Source organism: Prinia subflava, chromosome 27 (assembly GCF_021018805.1).
Source record: "Prinia subflava isolate CZ2003 ecotype Zambia chromosome 27, Cam_Psub_1.2, whole genome shotgun sequence".
In the NCBI taxonomy this organism is placed as follows: Eukaryota; Metazoa; Chordata; class Aves; order Passeriformes; family Cisticolidae; genus Prinia; species Prinia subflava.
This window is the reverse complement of record NC_086273.1, coordinates 1,954,032-1,972,100: the sequence shown is the minus strand read 5'-3', so window position 1 is coordinate 1,972,100 and position 18,069 is coordinate 1,954,032. Positions and strand designations below refer to the sequence as shown.

The 18,069-nt window shown below is 50.6% G+C and overlaps 1 protein-coding gene across 3 annotated transcripts; it reads right to left on the bottom strand.

Moving 5' to 3' along the window:
• Nucleotides 1-2,545: 2,545 nt before the first annotated feature.
• Nucleotides 2,546-13,630, bottom strand: LOC134562408 (cleavage and polyadenylation specificity factor subunit 6-like). 3 transcript variants are annotated; one of them, XM_063419797.1, is made up of 7 exons: nucleotides 6,934-13,630; nucleotides 6,367-6,680; nucleotides 5,472-5,592; nucleotides 4,750-4,830; nucleotides 4,219-4,325; nucleotides 3,752-3,865; nucleotides 2,546-3,348 (listed from the first exon to the last, which is right to left on the bottom strand). In XM_063419797.1, the coding sequence occupies exons 1-4, from the start codon at nucleotides 7,781-7,783 to the stop codon at nucleotides 4,820-4,822; spliced, it is 1,296 nt and encodes a 431-aa protein (XP_063275867.1). In that variant the 5' UTR covers nucleotides 7,784-13,630; the 3' UTR covers nucleotides 2,546-3,348; nucleotides 3,752-3,865; nucleotides 4,219-4,325; nucleotides 4,750-4,819. The 3 variants fall into 3 exon arrangements, with proteins under 3 accessions (XP_063275867.1, XP_063275868.1, XP_063275866.1); XM_063419798.1 differs by lacking the exon at nucleotides 3,752-3,865; XM_063419796.1 differs by lacking the exon at nucleotides 2,546-3,348 and having other exon boundaries at nucleotides 3,355-3,865.
• Nucleotides 13,631-18,069: the final 4,439 nt, after the last annotated feature.

The following is an 18,069-nucleotide window of genomic DNA, read 5'->3' as shown; positions in this document are numbered from 1 at the left end:
GGATGCCAAGGATGTTCCATGGAGTGCTCCAAGCGCGGTGCTGGGCTGAGCAGTGACAGCAGCCCAGCCCAGGTGGGGATGGCTGCAGGTACCTTCAGTGTCCTGCGGAAGCAGCCACGGGCGGGCTCCTGCTCTGGTGTCTGGTCCATGGCTGCACCTGGCAAAGAGTGAGTGCAGCCAGAGCTGAGGGGCTGTGGGAGAGGCCGGAGAACAGAGCCCAGCCCTGGGCTCCTCAGGCAGGGACAGCCCCGGGATACCCCAGGGGATGGAGCACAGCTACTGCGGGGAGGGCAGCCTTGGCCTCTCTTCCATCCTGTCCATGGGCATGTTGACACGGGATGGGGTGGGATGGGATGGGGCCAAGCTGGCTGCAGCCATCAGCCCTGGGGCCCAGCTCTGTCACTCACCATCCTGCAGTGTCTCAAACTGCTCCGGCTCTTCAGGCTGTTGTGCTGGGGTAGCTCCAGGGCCTTTCTTTTTCTTCCTTCTGAACACTCTGAAGAGGCCAAGGAAACTGCCCGCCATGACACAGTTTGTCCTCAAGAGAGATGCCTGGGAAAGCTTTGAGTCCTGCAGTTGTTCCGTGAGGGCACCTGCAACAGAGGAGCCTCAGGAAAGCTGCAGGACAGCAAGTCCTGCACTCTGGCCTTGAGGGCTCCTGACACAAGGACAGGAGACTCCTCAAAAAGGATTCAGGTGACCAAGTCCTAGGGTCTTGCCTCAAAGGCACAGCCAGGAATGATGGGAGATTCCTCAGAAAAGTTCCGAGTCAACGAGTCCCACAGTCTGGCGTCTCAGGCACCTGCAAAAGAGAAGCCTCGGGAAGGCCACGGGGCACCAAGTCCCGCAGTCTTGCCACAAGGTCACCTGTAGGATTAAAGCCTCGAAAAGTTCCAGGTCAGACAGGAATGAGTGCGCTGTGGGGAGGCTCCTTTCAGCACCGCTCTGTCCTGTCCTGTCCCGTCACGTGCTCCGAGCACTGTGGCATGGCCACATCATCGCCAGCACCGATATCACCACGTGTCACAAAGGGCCCGTGTGACACCCTGTCCCATTGCATCCCATGGTGACCATGCTGCAGCGTGTCACAAAGGGCCCTTGCACACCCTGCCACCTGCCCTGGGGCCACCCCTGGTTCACCCAAAGTGGCCCAGGCTGGAAGGAATCCCTCTCCCCAAGTTTCTGAGACAGCCCTACACAAAATCCCCTCTGGATGATGAGGTTAGAAAACCTGTTTTAATCCGTGACAGTGTTTCTCACCACATCTATTTAAACTGACAATAAATTAAGCTGATTTTCTCCATGCTGAGGTAGGTTTGCAATGAAGCAGCAGTGTGCCATGATGGTAAATAGGAATCTGGCATTACCTCTAATGTTCACTGCCACAAAGTATATCAGGACGCAGCAAGGCAGACTGGGTTATCACAGTTATTCCTCCCCTCTCCTCCTGTCCATCCCACTGTCTCCTCTGCAGAAGATGCAGGCCATGAAAACAAGGCAAGGTTGCTGCCTATTTTTCTTCTCCCACAGGACTGGTTAGGCATCGTGTTTTTTCAAAGGACTGCATGTGCCTCTGCCCAGCTGGCTTATTTCTCCTTCTACAAAAGAATCAAGCTGAAGGAGTTTCAGGCATGTCAGTGCCTGATCTCTCTTTCCCTCTAAAGGCTCTGCCTGCCCAAGCCCCGGTTCCCTGCTGTGCTTTGGCAGGAGAGCCATTCAAGCCCCAAACACAAGGGCACTGGGCTTCAGCTGCCAAGCTTCTCTTTGCCATGGGATTGCTTTTACCCTGCAGCCTCCATGGGCAAGGGCTCTGTGGGAGCAGGGGCCATCCCAGCCTGTGCCCTGCACACAGAGCCAGGAAAAGGAGCAGATCCTGCTGCCTTGTGCTCCTGCTGATCCCAGCAGCAGCTGCCCTGGGAGTTCCTCCAGGGAACTTCCTACCAAGGGCTTCCATCCTTGCAGTGCCTGGGAGAACTTGTTGCTTCCCAGTTGTCCCCACCCTTCTGGATCCTGGAGCATCTCAGCACAAGTGTCCACGGCCCTTCCTGCATGCCCAGCCTGCAGCAGCCACAGTCACTGCTGCCTCCCCCTGGCTGCAGCTCATTTGCCCAAGGGCTGCCAAAGGCAGCGGGGCTGGCTCAGGATCCCTGTTGGCTTCTGGGCTCCAGGATGACCTTCAGGGGACACTTGGAGCACTTCCTCAAGAGCTGCCTGTGCCATGGGGGTGGATTTGTCCTCCCCGGGGGCTCTGGTGTGAGCTGTACGCTCCGTGCAGTCCTGGAGTTTTCTCAGCAGCCTTTGCAGCGAGTTCTGAGCCAACGTGTGGCTCTGCTGCCATCCCAAATCTGCGCTTTCCTTGCCCAGCCTGAGGGCAAGGGGATGATGTGCTGGGCATGGGTGGAGAATCCCATGGCCAAAATCCTCCAGCATTTACATCTGCTCACTGCTCTGGATAGCACAAATCACAAAACACCCATCCCAGCTGACAATTGTAATTTTGTGCAGATTGCTACAGCTGCACTGCTGAATGACAAATACACAAGAATTGATTTCACATGAAAAATATAATTTATTACAAATTGCTACACCCACGCTGATGATATACATCTATGCTGATCTCAGTTTAAGTTAAAAAAGGAATTTATTACATTTTTACAACACTGCTATATAAAAATATACAAAGACCATTTTCAGTTAACAAAAGCTTAATTTATTACTAACCTCTAAAACCTCTAAACCTCACTATACACAAAGATCAGTTAGGTGTTTAACAACTTAATTTATTACATATTATCTAAACTTAAAGCCCATCTAGGAATACAAAAATATCAGTATCTCTATCTAAATAACCCTCTACCAAGAAGTCAATCAATACAAATCTCCCCATATATGTAAATAGAATTATATCCAAATAGATCAAAATATATGTATAAATATAATTAGATATTTACTTATACAAATACCGGTACAGCTATTGAAAGAGCCATATAACTACGACATCAATAGAAATAACTACACAATTGTATACAAAGGAAATAGAACTAAACACAAAACATCATACTTATATATACAAATACCTAGACACATATATAAAAATACATGTAATTACAAACATGTATGCATATATACACACATATATGCATAGCATACAGTCATAAATATAACAATAAACATGTAGAAATATTACTATACAAATTAAAACCCACATATATAAATATCCATATCATTATCCCTCTCTATGTTCAAGTCCAAAGATCTTTAAACAGAACTCGAAGCAGAGGGATTCCAGTGCCCCATCTTCAAAGCCTTTCCCTCCGTCCTTGCTTCCTCCCGTGCAGAGCAGCTCTCCTGGACAGGGACAGCAGAGGGGACATGTGGGAAGCAAAGGGAGCCCCGAGTGAGGATGGGGACGTTTCCCTTGGCAGCCCCTGCCCTTCAGTCAGGGCAGGGCCAAGCCCAGCGCCTCCCCAGGAGGGTTGGAAAGAAGCAGCAGCCGAGCGGGCCGGGCTGTGGTGAGCGCAGCCGCGGCGGGGCTGTCCCGCAGCCGCCGGCAGCCCGGCACGGCCGGCACAGCTGCCGGGCCCTGCCGGCACAGCTGCCTTGCCCAGGACAGCCCCTGTGCCGGCCGGGGCAGCTGCGCTGAGCAGCCCCAGCACGGGCAGGGCCCGCTCCTGCCCCGCCGGGCACTGCCCACGGCCAAAGCCCGCGCCACCCTCAGCCCCAGCCGGCCTCAGCGGCCCTGCGGCCTCACCCGGCCTCTCGGCTGGCAGCAGCAGCTCCCTGCTCCCTGCTCCTGCTGCCGGCCTGCAGCTTCTCCCTGCTGCCTCCTGCCAGTCTCCGCCTGTCCTCAGGCTCTGCAGGGCAGCTGTGGCAAAAGGGGAGGCTCTGCAATTGCTCCCAAGGCCGGCACAGCTGCAGGCCCGGAGCCCTCTGTGCTCCCTGCTGGCCCCTCCATCCCCTCAGCCCCACCGTCCCCTCAGCAAAGCCCCGGCCCCTTCAGTTTCTGCAGCCCCTCACAGTCCTCTCACCCCACTCAATCCCTTCTGAGCCATCCCGGGCCCTCACACCCACCACCCCTCAGCCTGTGCCCCTTCCCTGTCCCCTCAGTGCCACCATGGCCCTCTGCTCCCCCACAGCCCTCAGTGTCCCCAGCACCCCAAGGTCACCGTCCCTGCAGCGTCAGCGCCTCCTCAGCCCCCTCAGGCCCCTCTGTCTCACCGTCCTTCAGCAGCTCCTCAGGGGACCCTGCCTGGGGCCACCGGCAGCTCCCACCGCTCCAGGGACACCCGGGGCTGGAACTGCTGCTCCGCCCGGCCCGGCCCCAGCTCGGACCAGCACAGGGACAGGGGACACAGGGGCACAGGGGGAAAAGCAAGAAGGGAGAGAGGGAAAGAGGTTAAAAACTGGCCTATACCTATATGGATACTAATCTATGTACATAAACGCCCATGTACCTCTAAGTATATAATTATGCACATTTATAAAAATAACTATCTATATATAAATGTAACTATCCTCACAAATAAATATTACTGTGTGTATCTATAAATACAACTATGCATGATTATAACTATATAAATCTAAAAAAATATATATAAAAATTTCCCTCTACAGATCTATAACTATATAGGCATATAAACATAACTCGACATCTATAAATATACTGCACATCTATAAAAAACATATCTATAGATAGATAAATATCACTATATAATTCTAAACATATCACTATAGACAGAGGGATTCTACCTGCCTGGTAGTCACAGGCTCTCCCTCTGTCTCTTCCTGCCATGCAGGGCACCCCTCCAGGAGAGGTCGATCACACGGGATCTGGGAAGAAAAGAGAACACAGAGTCAATATTGGCCCTTGTGCACGTTTCCCTTGGGCAGCAATTGTCCTTCTATCAGGAACTGTAAAAGACGGCCTGCAAGGCAGACTCTCACTCGGGAATTTGAAGCCTGCTCTTCAGAGAACAGGGATCCTTCCAAGTTTCCAAAACTGTGTAAAGCATTGAAGTACCTCGATAAAGTCTCAGCAGTCGCAGTGCAAATGGCACCATGAGAGCTGGAAACACAGACAGTCCCAGCTCCCCCAAAGAAGCCCAGCCCTGTTCTTGCTCTGTGCTGACAGAGAGGCCTCAGTCCTGGCTGAAATGGCTGAAGCTGAAGGGTGCTGTGAGCTGAGTTACAACCCAAACTGGGACACGTGGGTTGGTGACACAGCTCCCACAAGGTCAGGTTTGGTCCCTGCTCTCCTGCCCCAGCAGAGGACTCAGTGTCAGAGCCTCTGGAGAAGCGTGGAGAGGGCAGGGCTCAGGGAGCTTGTGCCAGTGCAGGATTGGCACTAAAGGCACCAGGAAGCACCAGCCCTGCAGACAAGAACTCAACTCTTCTGATCTCCCTTCCTGTGCCAGGCAGGCTCAGAGCAGCCGTCTCACACCTCTCTAAACCAGTGTGGGCTCTCTCCTTACCAGGCTCCTCGGGCTCTGGGGAACTGTTCCTGCAGCTCTCGGTGCCAGATGAAGCTTCCTCTGCTGCAGCCCTGTTCAAAGTGTCCTCTCCTGAAGGCTCAGGGGCAACATTAAGATTCCCCTTGAAAGAAAAACAGAAAGAGAAGAACCCAAAGATCACTCAGGATTTTCTTGGAATCACATCAGGGATACAGTAACTGTTCTTCTCCACTCCCAAAGGCCATGGAACACCAGGCCCACTGCCTCACTGCCCACACGGTTCACATGACAAGCCTTTTCAACTCAGGGTTTGGGTGGCCAAGTGAAACTGAAGCTCTTCCAAAATGACCTTGGAGGCAAAACGTGAATGCAGAAAACCAGAAGACACCAAGTGAGGAGACGTGCCCTCACGCTCTGAGCCTGGCTTATCCCAGGAGCTGTAAGAAATCAGCCAGCACAAAGCCAGGGGCTCTCCTTGTTGCCAGCGTGGCTGTCAGCAAGGGCAGAGCTCGCTCCCAGCACTGCCCAGGGCTGTGCTGCAAACCCACAGGCAAAGCACACATTTCTGCCTGGGAATCCAACCACCCCCACCCCACTGCTCAGACAATCCTTCACATGGTGGTGCTTTTTGGAGCCCTCTGCTGCTGCCCCAGATGTAGGACCCAGGCAAACATTTATGGACCATGGGTATTTCCAGGATCATATTTTCCAGGAAAAAAAAACTGTAAATTTGGAGGGTAGAAAAGAAAACCAACCTGAAAGACATGACCAAGAATAATTAGATAACTAAATAAGAATTTAGTTATCTAATTTTTATCTAAAAAATTAAATTCAACAAACCTTTGTTTCTAAGCCATGTATACAACGTTCAAAAGCTCTCAGGCCAGCCTCTTTCATTCCCATCCAAGGGGGTTACCTGAGCAGAGGGAGACCTCTCAGGTAGGGAGCTCCTGATCTCCCGGATCATTTTCTCCACCTCAAGGCCCAGATCCAGCGGTGGCGACTCCTCTTCTGCAGGTGCACTCTGCGCTGAGCTGGAGGCCGATGATGCTGGAGACTTTTCAGACAGGGAGCTCCTGATCTCCCGGATCATTTTCTCCACTTCAAGGCCCAGATCCAGCGGTGGTGACTCCTCTTTCACAGGTGCACTCTGCACTGAGCTGGAGGCCGGTGATGCTGCACAGCCAGCACTGCCAGCTGGAGCACTGGGGGCTGAAGTGCCCGGAGCAGCTGCAAGAATTCAAACACGCGGGTCAGGCTGCAGAAGGTGGCTTTGGAACACAGAGCTCTACTGCTGCCTTGGATCAAACGTTACAGGAAGCACCCAGGAAAAGCAGGCAGAGATTCTTGGGACTTTCTAGGTACCCCTTCCTAACAGGCTTGACAATTTCTGTCTCAGAAGGACAGAGCACTGTGGAAAAATAATTCAAACGGTCACTTTGAATGACCTTTTGGAAAAGCAAGGCTAGAACTCTTTTCCTACCTGGTGGCCTGCAGGCTGGGGGCTGCTGCTCCCCTTGGAGCTGCGGGAAGCTGCAGGGCTGGACCCTGAGCACCTCCCGGTCCAGCGGAGGCGGCTGCACCCCGTAGAGCTCCTGGAAGCGGCTCGGCCCCTCCCGCCGGGCCGGCCCCGGCCGGGCCCTGTGCAGCAAGTGGAAGCCGCAGGGCGGGCGCCGGGCGAGCGGCGGCCGCTCCCGGGGCAGCTGCTGGAAGCGGCCGGGCCGGGGGCAGCGCAGCTCCCGCCCGTCCGGGCCCCGCTCCCTGTGCAGTGGGAGGAAGGCGCTGGGCGGGCGCCCGGGCGGCAGCGGCGGCCGCTCCCCGGGCAGCGCCGTGAAGCGGCTGTGCCCGTCCCGCCCGCCCGGCAGCAGCGGCCGCGCCCTGGGGAGCTGCCGGGAGCCGCAGGGCCGGGGGCAGCGCCCCTCCCGCCCCGCCGCCCGCCGCTGCCTGTTGGCCGCGGTCCGGCGCCTGATGCGGAGCAGGAGGTCGGGGCGGTCGCGGCGAAACCAGGGGTTGCTGTAGTGCAGCCAGGCCCCGGCATCGCCCGCCGCAGCCACGCCAGTTCGGCCCGGCACCTTGTGGAAGCCGTAGCGGTAGAGCTGGCGCACGAAGCTGCGGAACTGCGTGGCCCTGAAGGTGCCCGGGGCCGGCCCCTGGGCGCCGCCCGGGCTGAGCAGCTCCCGCTCGAAGAGGGAGCGGTGTACGAGCAGCCCCCGGGCGCGGCTGTCCCAGCGCAGGGAGCGGACGCGGGGGCTGTTCAGCAGGCGCCACAGCTTGGCGGGGAAGGTGCGGGCGCGGAGCCCGGCGGGCAGCGGCAGCTCCGCCGTGGCTTCCATCGCCGACTGTCGCCGCAACGCCCGGGGCGCAACGGCCGCAGCTGCGCCGGCGGCGCGCGGCCTGCGGGGGGCGCTGCGCTCGGCCCCGCGCGCGCCCAGCGCGGCCCCGGCGCGGGCCGGACCCGGCGGGGACGAGCGCCGCGGAGCCGGGGCTGCGGGCTCCGTGCGGGGCCGGGGGCTCCCGGGGCTGGCCCCGCACGGCACGGCACGGCAAGGGAAGCCCCTGGGGAGGGCGGGCTCTGCGAGCTGTGGCGGACTCTGCCCCCACGCTGCAGCCTGGGCCTGGGTCACTGTGGGTGACAGAGGAAAAGGACATTCCTCTGTCGTGGCTGGGGAGAGGATGGAAAGGGGAGATTAGAAAGCATTCTTTTGGCCTCCTTCTCAGCGGACTAGCTGGTTTTTTCTCACAATCTCTGCCTGTCGTTGGCAGAGTTGGCACATTTCTCATGATTTGGAGTCAGCAACAGCAGCAGGAAGGGGCAGCAATTTTGTCACCACTGTCATCAAAATGATAGTGCTGCCCCACGGATGGATGTACTTTGTGCAAGGGATTCAAGGCCTACAGCTGTAGGGAACTCATGCTGGTGTCTTCCCAAGTGGTGCTGCCTTTTCCTTTCCTCAGGAATTGCTTCTTTTTTCCCCTGCATCTGGTGGGAGTTCCAATGCAAATTCCTCCTGCAGCCAACTCTTGTCAATGCAGACTGACAAAGGAGATCTTGCAGTGGACAGAGACTGCCTAGAGCTGGTGTGGAGAGGTGAAGGGAAAAGGTTTGTCCTCAAAGTCTTGTTGGGGAGCTGACTGTGCTTTGCAGGACAGACACAAATGTAGTGTATCCAAGCCTTGCAGGTTCATTCCTCAGTTTCTTGACACACCACAGAGACTTTGAAGTTGTCGTGTTGGGCCAGAAATTTCTGTCTCGGAACTTTTTCAAATGCTTCAATTATTTTTTTCTTTTTATTTCTTCGTTCTTTTTTTCTGCAGAAGTATTGTCATAATCTATTGCTTCCCGAGAATCTTTTCCTACCTCTTGGGAAACTTCCCTCTGCTGGGCTCCCAGATCAGGCCATTTCCCAGGGATCCTTCCCAAACTGAGGACCAGCCCATGGCCTTTGCTCTCCAGCTAGAAAAGAAGGGAGCACAGAGCTGAGTGTTGTGGGAGAGGAGCTTCTCTTTCCTGCCTGCTTTCCCTTTGGCACAGGTTGGTGTGTGCTCATTTGATAAAGGGAGGTTTAAACTCTGGAGGAGCTGTGTTTCAAACTGCTCCCTCCTCGAGCTCTTCAGTGGGTATCCTTGGACAAAAGGTCTCTCTGTGGGAGCTCCCAGTGGGCAGGTGAAGTAAGGAAGTTGATATTTCAGGGTTGTGACTGCTGTTTGCAGTTGGTTTCTGGAGGTGTCCGGATCAGGAGTGACTACTTTTCTCACCTGGCTGCAGAAAAAGGAATTGGAAAGTGGGAATTGTATTTGCAGAGATGGCAGTCAGGGGTGTTTTCCTGGAAATGGACTGGCTGTATTTTATGCAGTTTTCACAGACCTTGTGCGCAACAGCCACTGGCTGGTAGTTTTCTTACTACTTCATTTATTGGTCAGAAGGTCATTTGTGTGTACATGCCAAGGTTGAGGTTGTTTACATTTTTCCTTTATGGGTTCTCATGGAACAGATCTAATATTTAGGCAGGTGCACTTTTTTTTCCCCCAAGAATAGGTTGTTGTGTTAACAAACTTCTCATTCTCAAAATAGTTTTCAACTTGGAACTTGCAAGCTATTGCTAGCTGCTTAGCTAAAGTAGCGAGGCCTAATCTATATTTCATAAGACCTTTCCTTTATAACGTCTTTTACCTTTCTGCAACATCTCTGCTGTTTCAGTATTTTAAAAAAGGCTCAAATGTTCTAATGTGAAAACAATTTGCATCCCTTTATGTCTATTACCGGTTATCTATTTGGAATGGGATAAGAAACATAAAAAGACGAATTATAATCCACCAATGTGGTGGTGGGTTTTTGGTAAGTTTTTGCTAAGTTGTCCTCTCAATGGTTTGTTCTGGTTATCCCTGCAGTGTTTGGTTTATTTTGGTTTTACCCCAGGTTTTCCCCTCGCCTGTCCCTTTGTGCCCTTCTCCTGACCCTGCCCTGTCTCAGCCTGGAGCCATTCACGTACCTGCCCCAGCCCTCTGCCCCCGGGTTAAAAGTTAAGCGCGGGACCCAGTTCTCTCTCTCTCTCTTGCACCATCCTTTGGAGAGTAAAGATCTCTCAGAGAGCCTTCTCTGACTCTTGCTTTGAGCCTAGATGCTGACGATACACAGGAGCTGCAGAGAGCAGCTTTGCTCTGCACTGCCACTCGCACTGCCAGCAGTTCGGGGCAGCCACTCTTGGCACGTGGCTGGGGTGGGAGCTGCCTGGGATTCTCTGGCCTCGGTGTCACACCAAACTTAGGAAATCCAGTCCTGGCATTGACACAAGGTTTCGCTACATAGGAAAGTAAAAGAGAATGTCCAGGGTCTCTTAAGGAAATAGAAATAATTGACCATTGTTCTAAAGTCCATATAGCTGAGACTGAGGAATTGTGGCATTTAGGTCAGGTGAAATGCATCAGCTGGAAGCGATGACCTTGACTTCACTGAATGTCCTTTTTGGGAGCCTGGAACAGGGCATAGCTGAAGAAGATGAGTAGGAACACAATACCATGATAATGACATGAGGCCTCTGTTGGCAGGTTGCCTCTGCAAGTCTCCAGACACAGCCATGCTCTGGCATCCCACTTTAGCTCCTGTTCTGGTTACGAAGGCTGTGTGGTGATTAAGTCATTTCCCTTCTCACTGGGCCTCATTTTCTCAGAGGCAATTGATGTCTTATCAAATGAACAGGTGACTGCTTTGAACCTGCTGATGATAAAAACACACGCACTCTCTTCTCCTTCAGCTAGGGAATGAGTTAGTCCTTGCCATTACACATTCAACTGAGGATCTTCACCTACAAATCTGGAAAAAAAAAAGTATAAATACTGCATTGTTGAGACATTTTTTATGAGGTAATTCCCCCTTCTTTTTGTTTCAAAAAGAAGGTGCATGACTCTTGGTATGAACATGAAGGGAACATCAGAATAAAACAATAGATACAGTGAAAGCAGAAGTTTACTGCAATCGAGAATAATACAGATCCAACAATCAGGAATATTTCAGATAATAGATATAAGTAATAACAGGTGTGAATTGGAGTAATTAGCAATCTCTAAAATAGTGCACCATTGTCAGGATGCAAAATCCCCCTGGGCCCCATCCACACAGAGCAGGGGGTGCTCAAAGATGTGAGGGCTGAATTACAACCTTCAGAGAAACTAAAAGACATCAAGCCACACAGACATGAGGTAGAAATGCAAGTTTAGTTTTAAATACGTAGGGAATTTTGAAGTGCCTTAAGCAAATAAGAGGCTGAATTAGTTCGTAAGAAAAGGACCTAAAACCTAGTTGAAAGTTTAGTAGCTTTACATATTCCAAAGTTAACTAAACTCTAGAGATAATGAAATCAAAGTAGCCTTCCTAACATTCCTAGATAGAACAAGACAGTTATATATGTGGAATTAGTGTAAGAAATTACGATTACTTTTGTACATCAATCTTAGCTTAGGATAGGTCCAGCAAGGCAATAGCAGACTCATGTTTCTATCCACTTGGTTCAAAATAGAATAAAATGCACTGCTTTAAGAATGCTGGCACGCTCATGGAAAGCAGATTACAGGTGCAGTCACTGCTGCTGCTAAGATGCTGCCACTTGTGCTTGGGACACGGGGACTTTCTGCCAGAAGGCTTTCTGCATACTGGCACAAACTGTAACACCTTTGCCTTCATGAGACTGGTTTAGCCATGCAATAAAGGACTTTACTTTTAGAACTACCCAGCTTTTGGTCTTCAATGAAGAAGCGCCAAAATCTCAGTGTCACCCCATCACCCCAGAGTTGGCAAACAGCTGACAAACTTTGATTCAGTGAGCCTCGGATTCTCGTCCCCGAGATTCGGTGATAAAGTGTCTTTTGCCCTCTGAAACACCTCGTGCCAGAAGCAGAAGAAGAGTCAGGAATCGCCAGTTCAGTTTTTCCAAGGTTGTTTATTCTTTTTTATCTCCTAGTTCTTTCTGCACTCTGCCAAGGTTCCTGCTGCAGCAGAGAACACGAGGCGACTCCCCCCAGGTCGGGAGGTCTCAGCCCTTTTGTACCATTCCTCCAGCCCAACCATTGTCCACAACATATTCTTTATTTACAATTAATTACTGATACCTATCACTTATGCTAAGCATGTCACCTCTACTCTAAACCAATCCCTGTGACCCAGCACTGCAGAAGATGGAGGGCAAGAACAAGAAGGAAGAAGAACAGGTCCATGCCCTGATTCCTCCATCATGGCTCTTCAGTCTCCATTCTAAGAAACCTCAAATTCTACTTTTTCACCCTTTAATAAACTATCTGCTACTCATTTCACACTCTTGAGACTTGTAATTCGTCCTGGACTCTTTGCCAAGGTTTCCAGCCCTCCTGTACAGACTCCAAACCCCTCTGTACAGGTTCCAAACCTCCTGCTCAGGTCCCAGATCCTTCAGGGCGATCAGAGAGATGCCCTGGACTCTGACAAGTAAGGACTTGGATAATTATTTCCAGAGAATAATTCCCAAGCTCATCTTAAAAATAGGTCCAGCTGTCATGTATAGAAGGTCCAATTGCCAGGTCAAAGGGATTCAAATGTAGTTTTGATGCAGAAAACATCTGGGCTTGTTGGCAAATCCCCATCCTGGTAAAGCTAAGGCCTGGCTACCACCCAAGCTTTACCTGGGAGAGAATTCCCTAAGCATGTTTTAAAACAAGGCTCTTAAGAATAGCAGTTATGAATAAAGGTCTTGGGGTTAAAGACTGATCACCCAATAGCTGTTCCCTCCAAAATTTCTCAGGATAGAGATGCTTTAAACACAGCAAACTGTTGGAGTGCTTCTGTAATAATCACTGGGAATGCATCTGATTAGCAAGAGTAAAGGTCACAATACCATCAGTGCAGAGGAGGCTTTGGACGAAGCTCAGATATTGTTTCTTGCAACTCTGAAAAATACTTTAAAATCATGAGACAGCGCTGGGTCAAACCACAGAGCCAACAGAGGGCCCAGTCAGAGCCAGTCTGGCCTAAGAGATGCATAAGCAACTAGAGAATAAAAGAAGAAAGATCCTGAAACAACACGTGTCTTGTAGATAATGACACAAAGAAATGGTAGAGCATAGGAAAACCCAGCTACAAGTACAAGAATATTAACTTCTGAATAATGCCTATGATGAAATCAGTCAATTCACACTATGCAATCAAAATTGTCCCAGCAAACCTCGCATTTGAGATAGAAATGGATCAGGACACAGACTCTTATCCAATCATATGCAAAGATCCTGCGTTATTCTTCCTAATAACTCAGCCATCCTCACTCTAACTACTCACTCACTGGCTTTTACTGCAGTAAACTCCCACTGTAGGTGTCTTTGCAGACTCTGACTGCTGGGTATTTCCTGCTAGAATATGACTACAAGTGTTTCCTTGCAGCCTCTGGCAGAAGGCTTTCACCTAGCTCACCTCTGACTGCAGGCTCCAACTGCAAGGTCCAGCTGCAGCCCCAGACTGAGCACACAGCAGATTCCTCACAGCAGCAAGTCTCTCCCTCTCTCTCCTTGACTGATTTGGTCAGTCCTCTAGTCTTTCCAAATCATTCCTTCAGTACTTGGACAGTTCTGTCTTCCTCAGGCTCTTCTCCTCACTAGTGAACCCATCCTTTTCTCTCTCTCAAAACACAGCTGTGACTTCTCAGGGGCGAGGTCTTCTGTAATTCTTTCCCCTAAAAATAGATCAGTCATAGCAATCTGAAAAATTTGAGATAACATTTTCCAAAACTTATGTGTCCATGACAGTAAAAGGAAACAAAAGAAAACAATGAACAGTTTACCAGTAAAATCCATAAGAATTCAGATTAAATAACACTCAAATTTGGTTTAAATGAACTTTCACAGAAAGAAATAATAAAACTTAATCTCAACAGAATACCATAGTGATAAAACCTAAGTTAAGACCACTCAGACTCAAACACAGAGCAGAGTAGCAAAAGCTATTAATACCTTGAATCACTTAAGAGTGCCAGAACAATCCCAGAATACAGTAATTTGAAATAATTTCCTATCACTGCAGGCATCTGGTGCTGCTCAGACACCTAAACCTACGGTAATGCTAAAAGATTCTGCCACTAATAAGTGGGCAGGTCCGTGGGACCTCATGACTGGGGACATGGGTATGTTGTGTTTGTACAGACACAGAACATGATGGATCCCTGCCAGGTGTGTCTGCCGTGCCCCACATCCTGCTGGGGACCAGAGGCAGGGCCCTTCCACCGATGCCCCAGCAGACATTGAGGAGCAAGGATTGAAACTGCATAGAGATCTGGGACTTTTTAGGCTGACAAGTTTATTTAAAGATTTTATCTATTTAAGGACACAAAGATTTGATAGATTCATATCTGAGGAGTTGAGGATTTATCTATGGATGTGAGTTAAGAAACCCAAATTAAAACAGATTGTTTTCCCTGTTGATTAGCTTTCCCACTGTTCTAAGGCTGAAAGGTTTCTTGATTTTAGAAGTAAGATGCAAGTTTGTAACTCTCAAGTAAAAGCCTGGAGGTTGCCAAGTTGAAAACCTGTATTGTTGGGAATCCCGTTTGACAGCTCCTCCACACGAATGTTCCATCTTCAGTGCTGTGTGGGATGCATCACTGGCTGGGAGAGGCTGGGCTTGTCAGGTTAGGTAGAATCATCTGTGTCATCATCCTGTCCTGTCATCCTGTCTGCAAGGCACCTGCAGAGGGATGACAAAGAAAACGGCATTTTTTAAAGCAGAAAGGGGCAACTGTGACAGCTATAGCTGGTCTCCAGCTGCACAGAAAATTTGGCTTAACAGACACCAACTCCATCAGCCTAGCTTGTTAGAAGACAGAAGAAAACAAATTGCCAAGCCTGTCACTGATAGGTCAGATTCCAACTCCAAAAGGGGACCCCAGCCAATCCCTTTGAATCAGGACTGCTCCCATATCATTGGCCAGTGAGCTGGGCAGAGTTAAGACCCTTCACCAATTCTATCTGTAAGGGAAATTTCAAGCCCCTGTAGAAGGGAGTGCCCAACAATAAAATTCAGCTGTTGCTGCATGATCTTGGTGTGTTCTTGTCACTTACCTGTCTCTGAAACTGGGACAGCTGTGGCCCTTGTACCCCACTCTGGAAGGACAACAACTGCAGCTCCTTCCTGAGGCTGTGAGGGGAAGCACAAAGGCACTGGCTTCAAGAAACAAAAAAAATTTGGGAAATGGAAAGGAACCTGGCACTGTGGGCAAGTCCCAGCAGGAGTGGGTGCAGCTGGAACAAAACATTTCTTTCTGCTTCTCCTTGCATCAGGGACACAAGCCACAGGGGTGGGAAACTCACCCAGGGCTGGCCACCAGCACCCAGGTTCTCCAAATGCCAGCACTGCCCAGGGAAAGGCAGTGACAGGAGGAGGCATCACCCAGCCACAGGCACTCCATGCTGACTGGTGCCACCACTCTGCTCCTCACTGAAAACCTCAGCAAGGTGTCAGGAGTGGGGATGGGACACAAGGTCATGGACACATGATGCAGATGGCCAAGGGAGAGCAACATGGAAATGTAGATGTTGAAATCAAGAAAAAATATTTTCTTCTTTCTCCTGACAACATGCACTGGTGGGGACATTGCCTGCTGATGCAGGGTGACATCAATGAGAGGCAGATTGTGATATCTCATCCCTCCCAGCTTCTATTCAGACATGGGCAGAGCTGAGGCCTGTCTGGCTCTGGCCTGATCTCCTGAGCATGACTGCGAGGTGTGGAGGATGGAGCCAGGTTTCTCTGGTGCAGAGTGGTGGCTGTTCTTGGCAGGTGCCAGTGCCAGCCCCAGAGCAACCAGCAGGGTTTGCCCAGCCCTGCCTGCTTGGGGCAGCCAGGCACTGCAGGTGCTTGCAGTGCTGAGGGTGAGCTGTGCAAGAAAACATCCCCCTGGGGTGGCCACGGCACTCAGGGGGCTTGGGGGGCGTCCTTCTTCAGCAGCCTGGCCATTCCTTCCTCCCCTCTCCTGCAGGCTGTGACACCAGCAATGGAGAGCAGCTCCTGATGCTCAGCTCTCCCCATGTGCTGCCGAGGCCAAGAATGGCCACAGAGATGGGTGGCAACTGTGCCATCTGCCAGGACACTGGGACGACATGGCTTCTGCTCTGCCCTGTGGCCACTGTTTGTGCTGGGACTGCATCCTGCAGTGGGCACAGATAAATCCTGTGTGCCCACTCTGCCCAAGAGCAATAGAGACTGTCAGGTGTTCTGACAAGGCAGGCGAGTCTCTGGAGATTGTCATGCCAGCCCCTGAGGAGCTGCCAGCAGCCATGAGCCAGGCAGGGAGAGCTCCTGGTGGCCAGGGCGAGGACAGTCCCTGTGTCCCTGGGCCAGCCCATCCCTCTTCTCCTCAAGAGCCACCAGCCCGAGCTGTCGGCGGTGTTCTGCCTGAGCTCTGGGCACAGCTTTTCCCTTGGCAATGGGAACTTCTGGAGCCTGTGTGGGCTTGGCTGCACCAAAGGATGGAGGCCATGTATGGGGAGCGGTGGTGGCTGGCAGAGAGCTGCATCCTGTGCGTGCTCTGCGTGTGTGGGCCAGACCTGGAGATCGTGATCCAGAGTTTGCAGGCAGTCCTGGAGGAACATACAGTGCCACTGGCCCAGGACACCATCGACAGCGTTTGAGACACTGCAGCTCAGAGGCCCAGAGGCTGCTGCGCTCTCACGCTGCTGCAGATGAGGACTGTGGGAAACACTAAAAGGAAAAAGGATTTTAGGAGCTGAAAAAGCAGGCCTCAGATAGAAGAAGCTGAGAATTCAGAATTTTCTGCAACTGAAAAATTTGAAACTAGAGTAGATACAGTATTATAACAAGGACATGGGAAACAAAGGTTGAGTTTCTAGATTGGGCTTGAATAAATCTTAACACTGCAGAAATGTATGTCTGACAAGAGAGTAAAAGGTCTTTAGCTTAGTAATTATATTGTGTATTGTTAATAGAGAAGCATAGAAGCGAGCATTGTATAAGCAGGTGTACATGTGCTATAATTGATTGGCTGAAATAACTGTCTGTAACCTTAGCAGTATATTACTGGCTGAAAAGTTTTTAAGATGTATCACCGTGGAGGCCCAACCAGGAACACAGACTGGGGACACAGATCTGGGTGCAACAAGAGCAGCAGGGCAGAAGCCCTGCCCTTAGTTTATTTTTCCATTATATATCTGTGTCAAGGTGACCATGGATTGGAGAAGGGTATCGCCACCTCTCCTGTCACATTGGTCCAGGAGGCTGTCATTCAACCTCCCCTTGTCTTGGAGAAAGTATTCATAACATTGCCAATATTTACAAAACATGGTCCTGTGTTTACAATTCACCAGCGTGAGAAACTGCACGTTTCTCCTTTAATATGAACGCTCAGCAAACCAGGAAAATTCATGGCAACATCTCACCCTTTTAAGTATATTAAAAAGAAAACAAAAAAAAGAAAAATGAACAATTCTATGACAGGAAAAAAGAGAGAAAAAAAAACCTGTATAAAGTTCACCGACCTTCATTTAGGTGACGGTGTGAGGGCTACATGTTGGTCTGATTCTGCCTTTGCTACCCAGGGTTTCACCCTGAACCCCTTGCAATAACCTGCTCAAAATATCTCGAGCATAGTCTAACATAATTCAACCAACACCCTCATATTTTTAAATTTTTATAAGATACAAGGGAATATACGGTGCAAAAGGCAGGAGCATTCCAAGAAAAATTAATCACTCAATTCAAAATTCTGAACCCCAAAATTCTGTCCCAAAACCACAACCCCCAAACAACGTGCCCTTTCCCCACAGAGGTCACAATGGCTACCATACATAAAACTGAGCCATAGCAAACAATTCCTCTGAGTCCATGATTAACAGTCCGCTGGCTCTCAGCATCACACTGCTTCAGTCAGTCCTTGTCCAGCAGCTCCACAGGATCCAAAGTCTCTATGGAGGCCATATAGGAAAAGAGAGGATGCCAGTCCATGTCCATGTTAATCATATCTCGAAGAGGCTTCTGTGATGGGTGGCACTAGGGTGGCACAGGATGCACAAGGTTTCAGGATCAAACAGGATCAGTCCAATGCACCTGAGGCAGCTCAGCAGACTTTCAGCGGCCACCTCCATGGCAAAGATC

Bases quoted from the DNA above. Each gene is read 5' to 3' on its own strand.
- LOC134562408 (XM_063419797.1), bottom strand. From the start codon at position 7,783: ATGGAAGCCACGGCGGAGCTGCCGCTGCCCGCCGGGCTCCGCGCCCGC. The intron at 6,681-6,933 runs GTAGGAAAAGAG...GAATTCTTGCAG, and splicing joins CCCAGCCTGCAGGCCACCAG to CTGCTCCGGGCACTTCAGCC. The intron at 5,593-6,366 runs GTAACCCCCTTG...TTTTCTTTCAAG, and splicing joins AGAGGTCTCCCTCTGCTCAG to GGGAATCTTAATGTTGCCCC.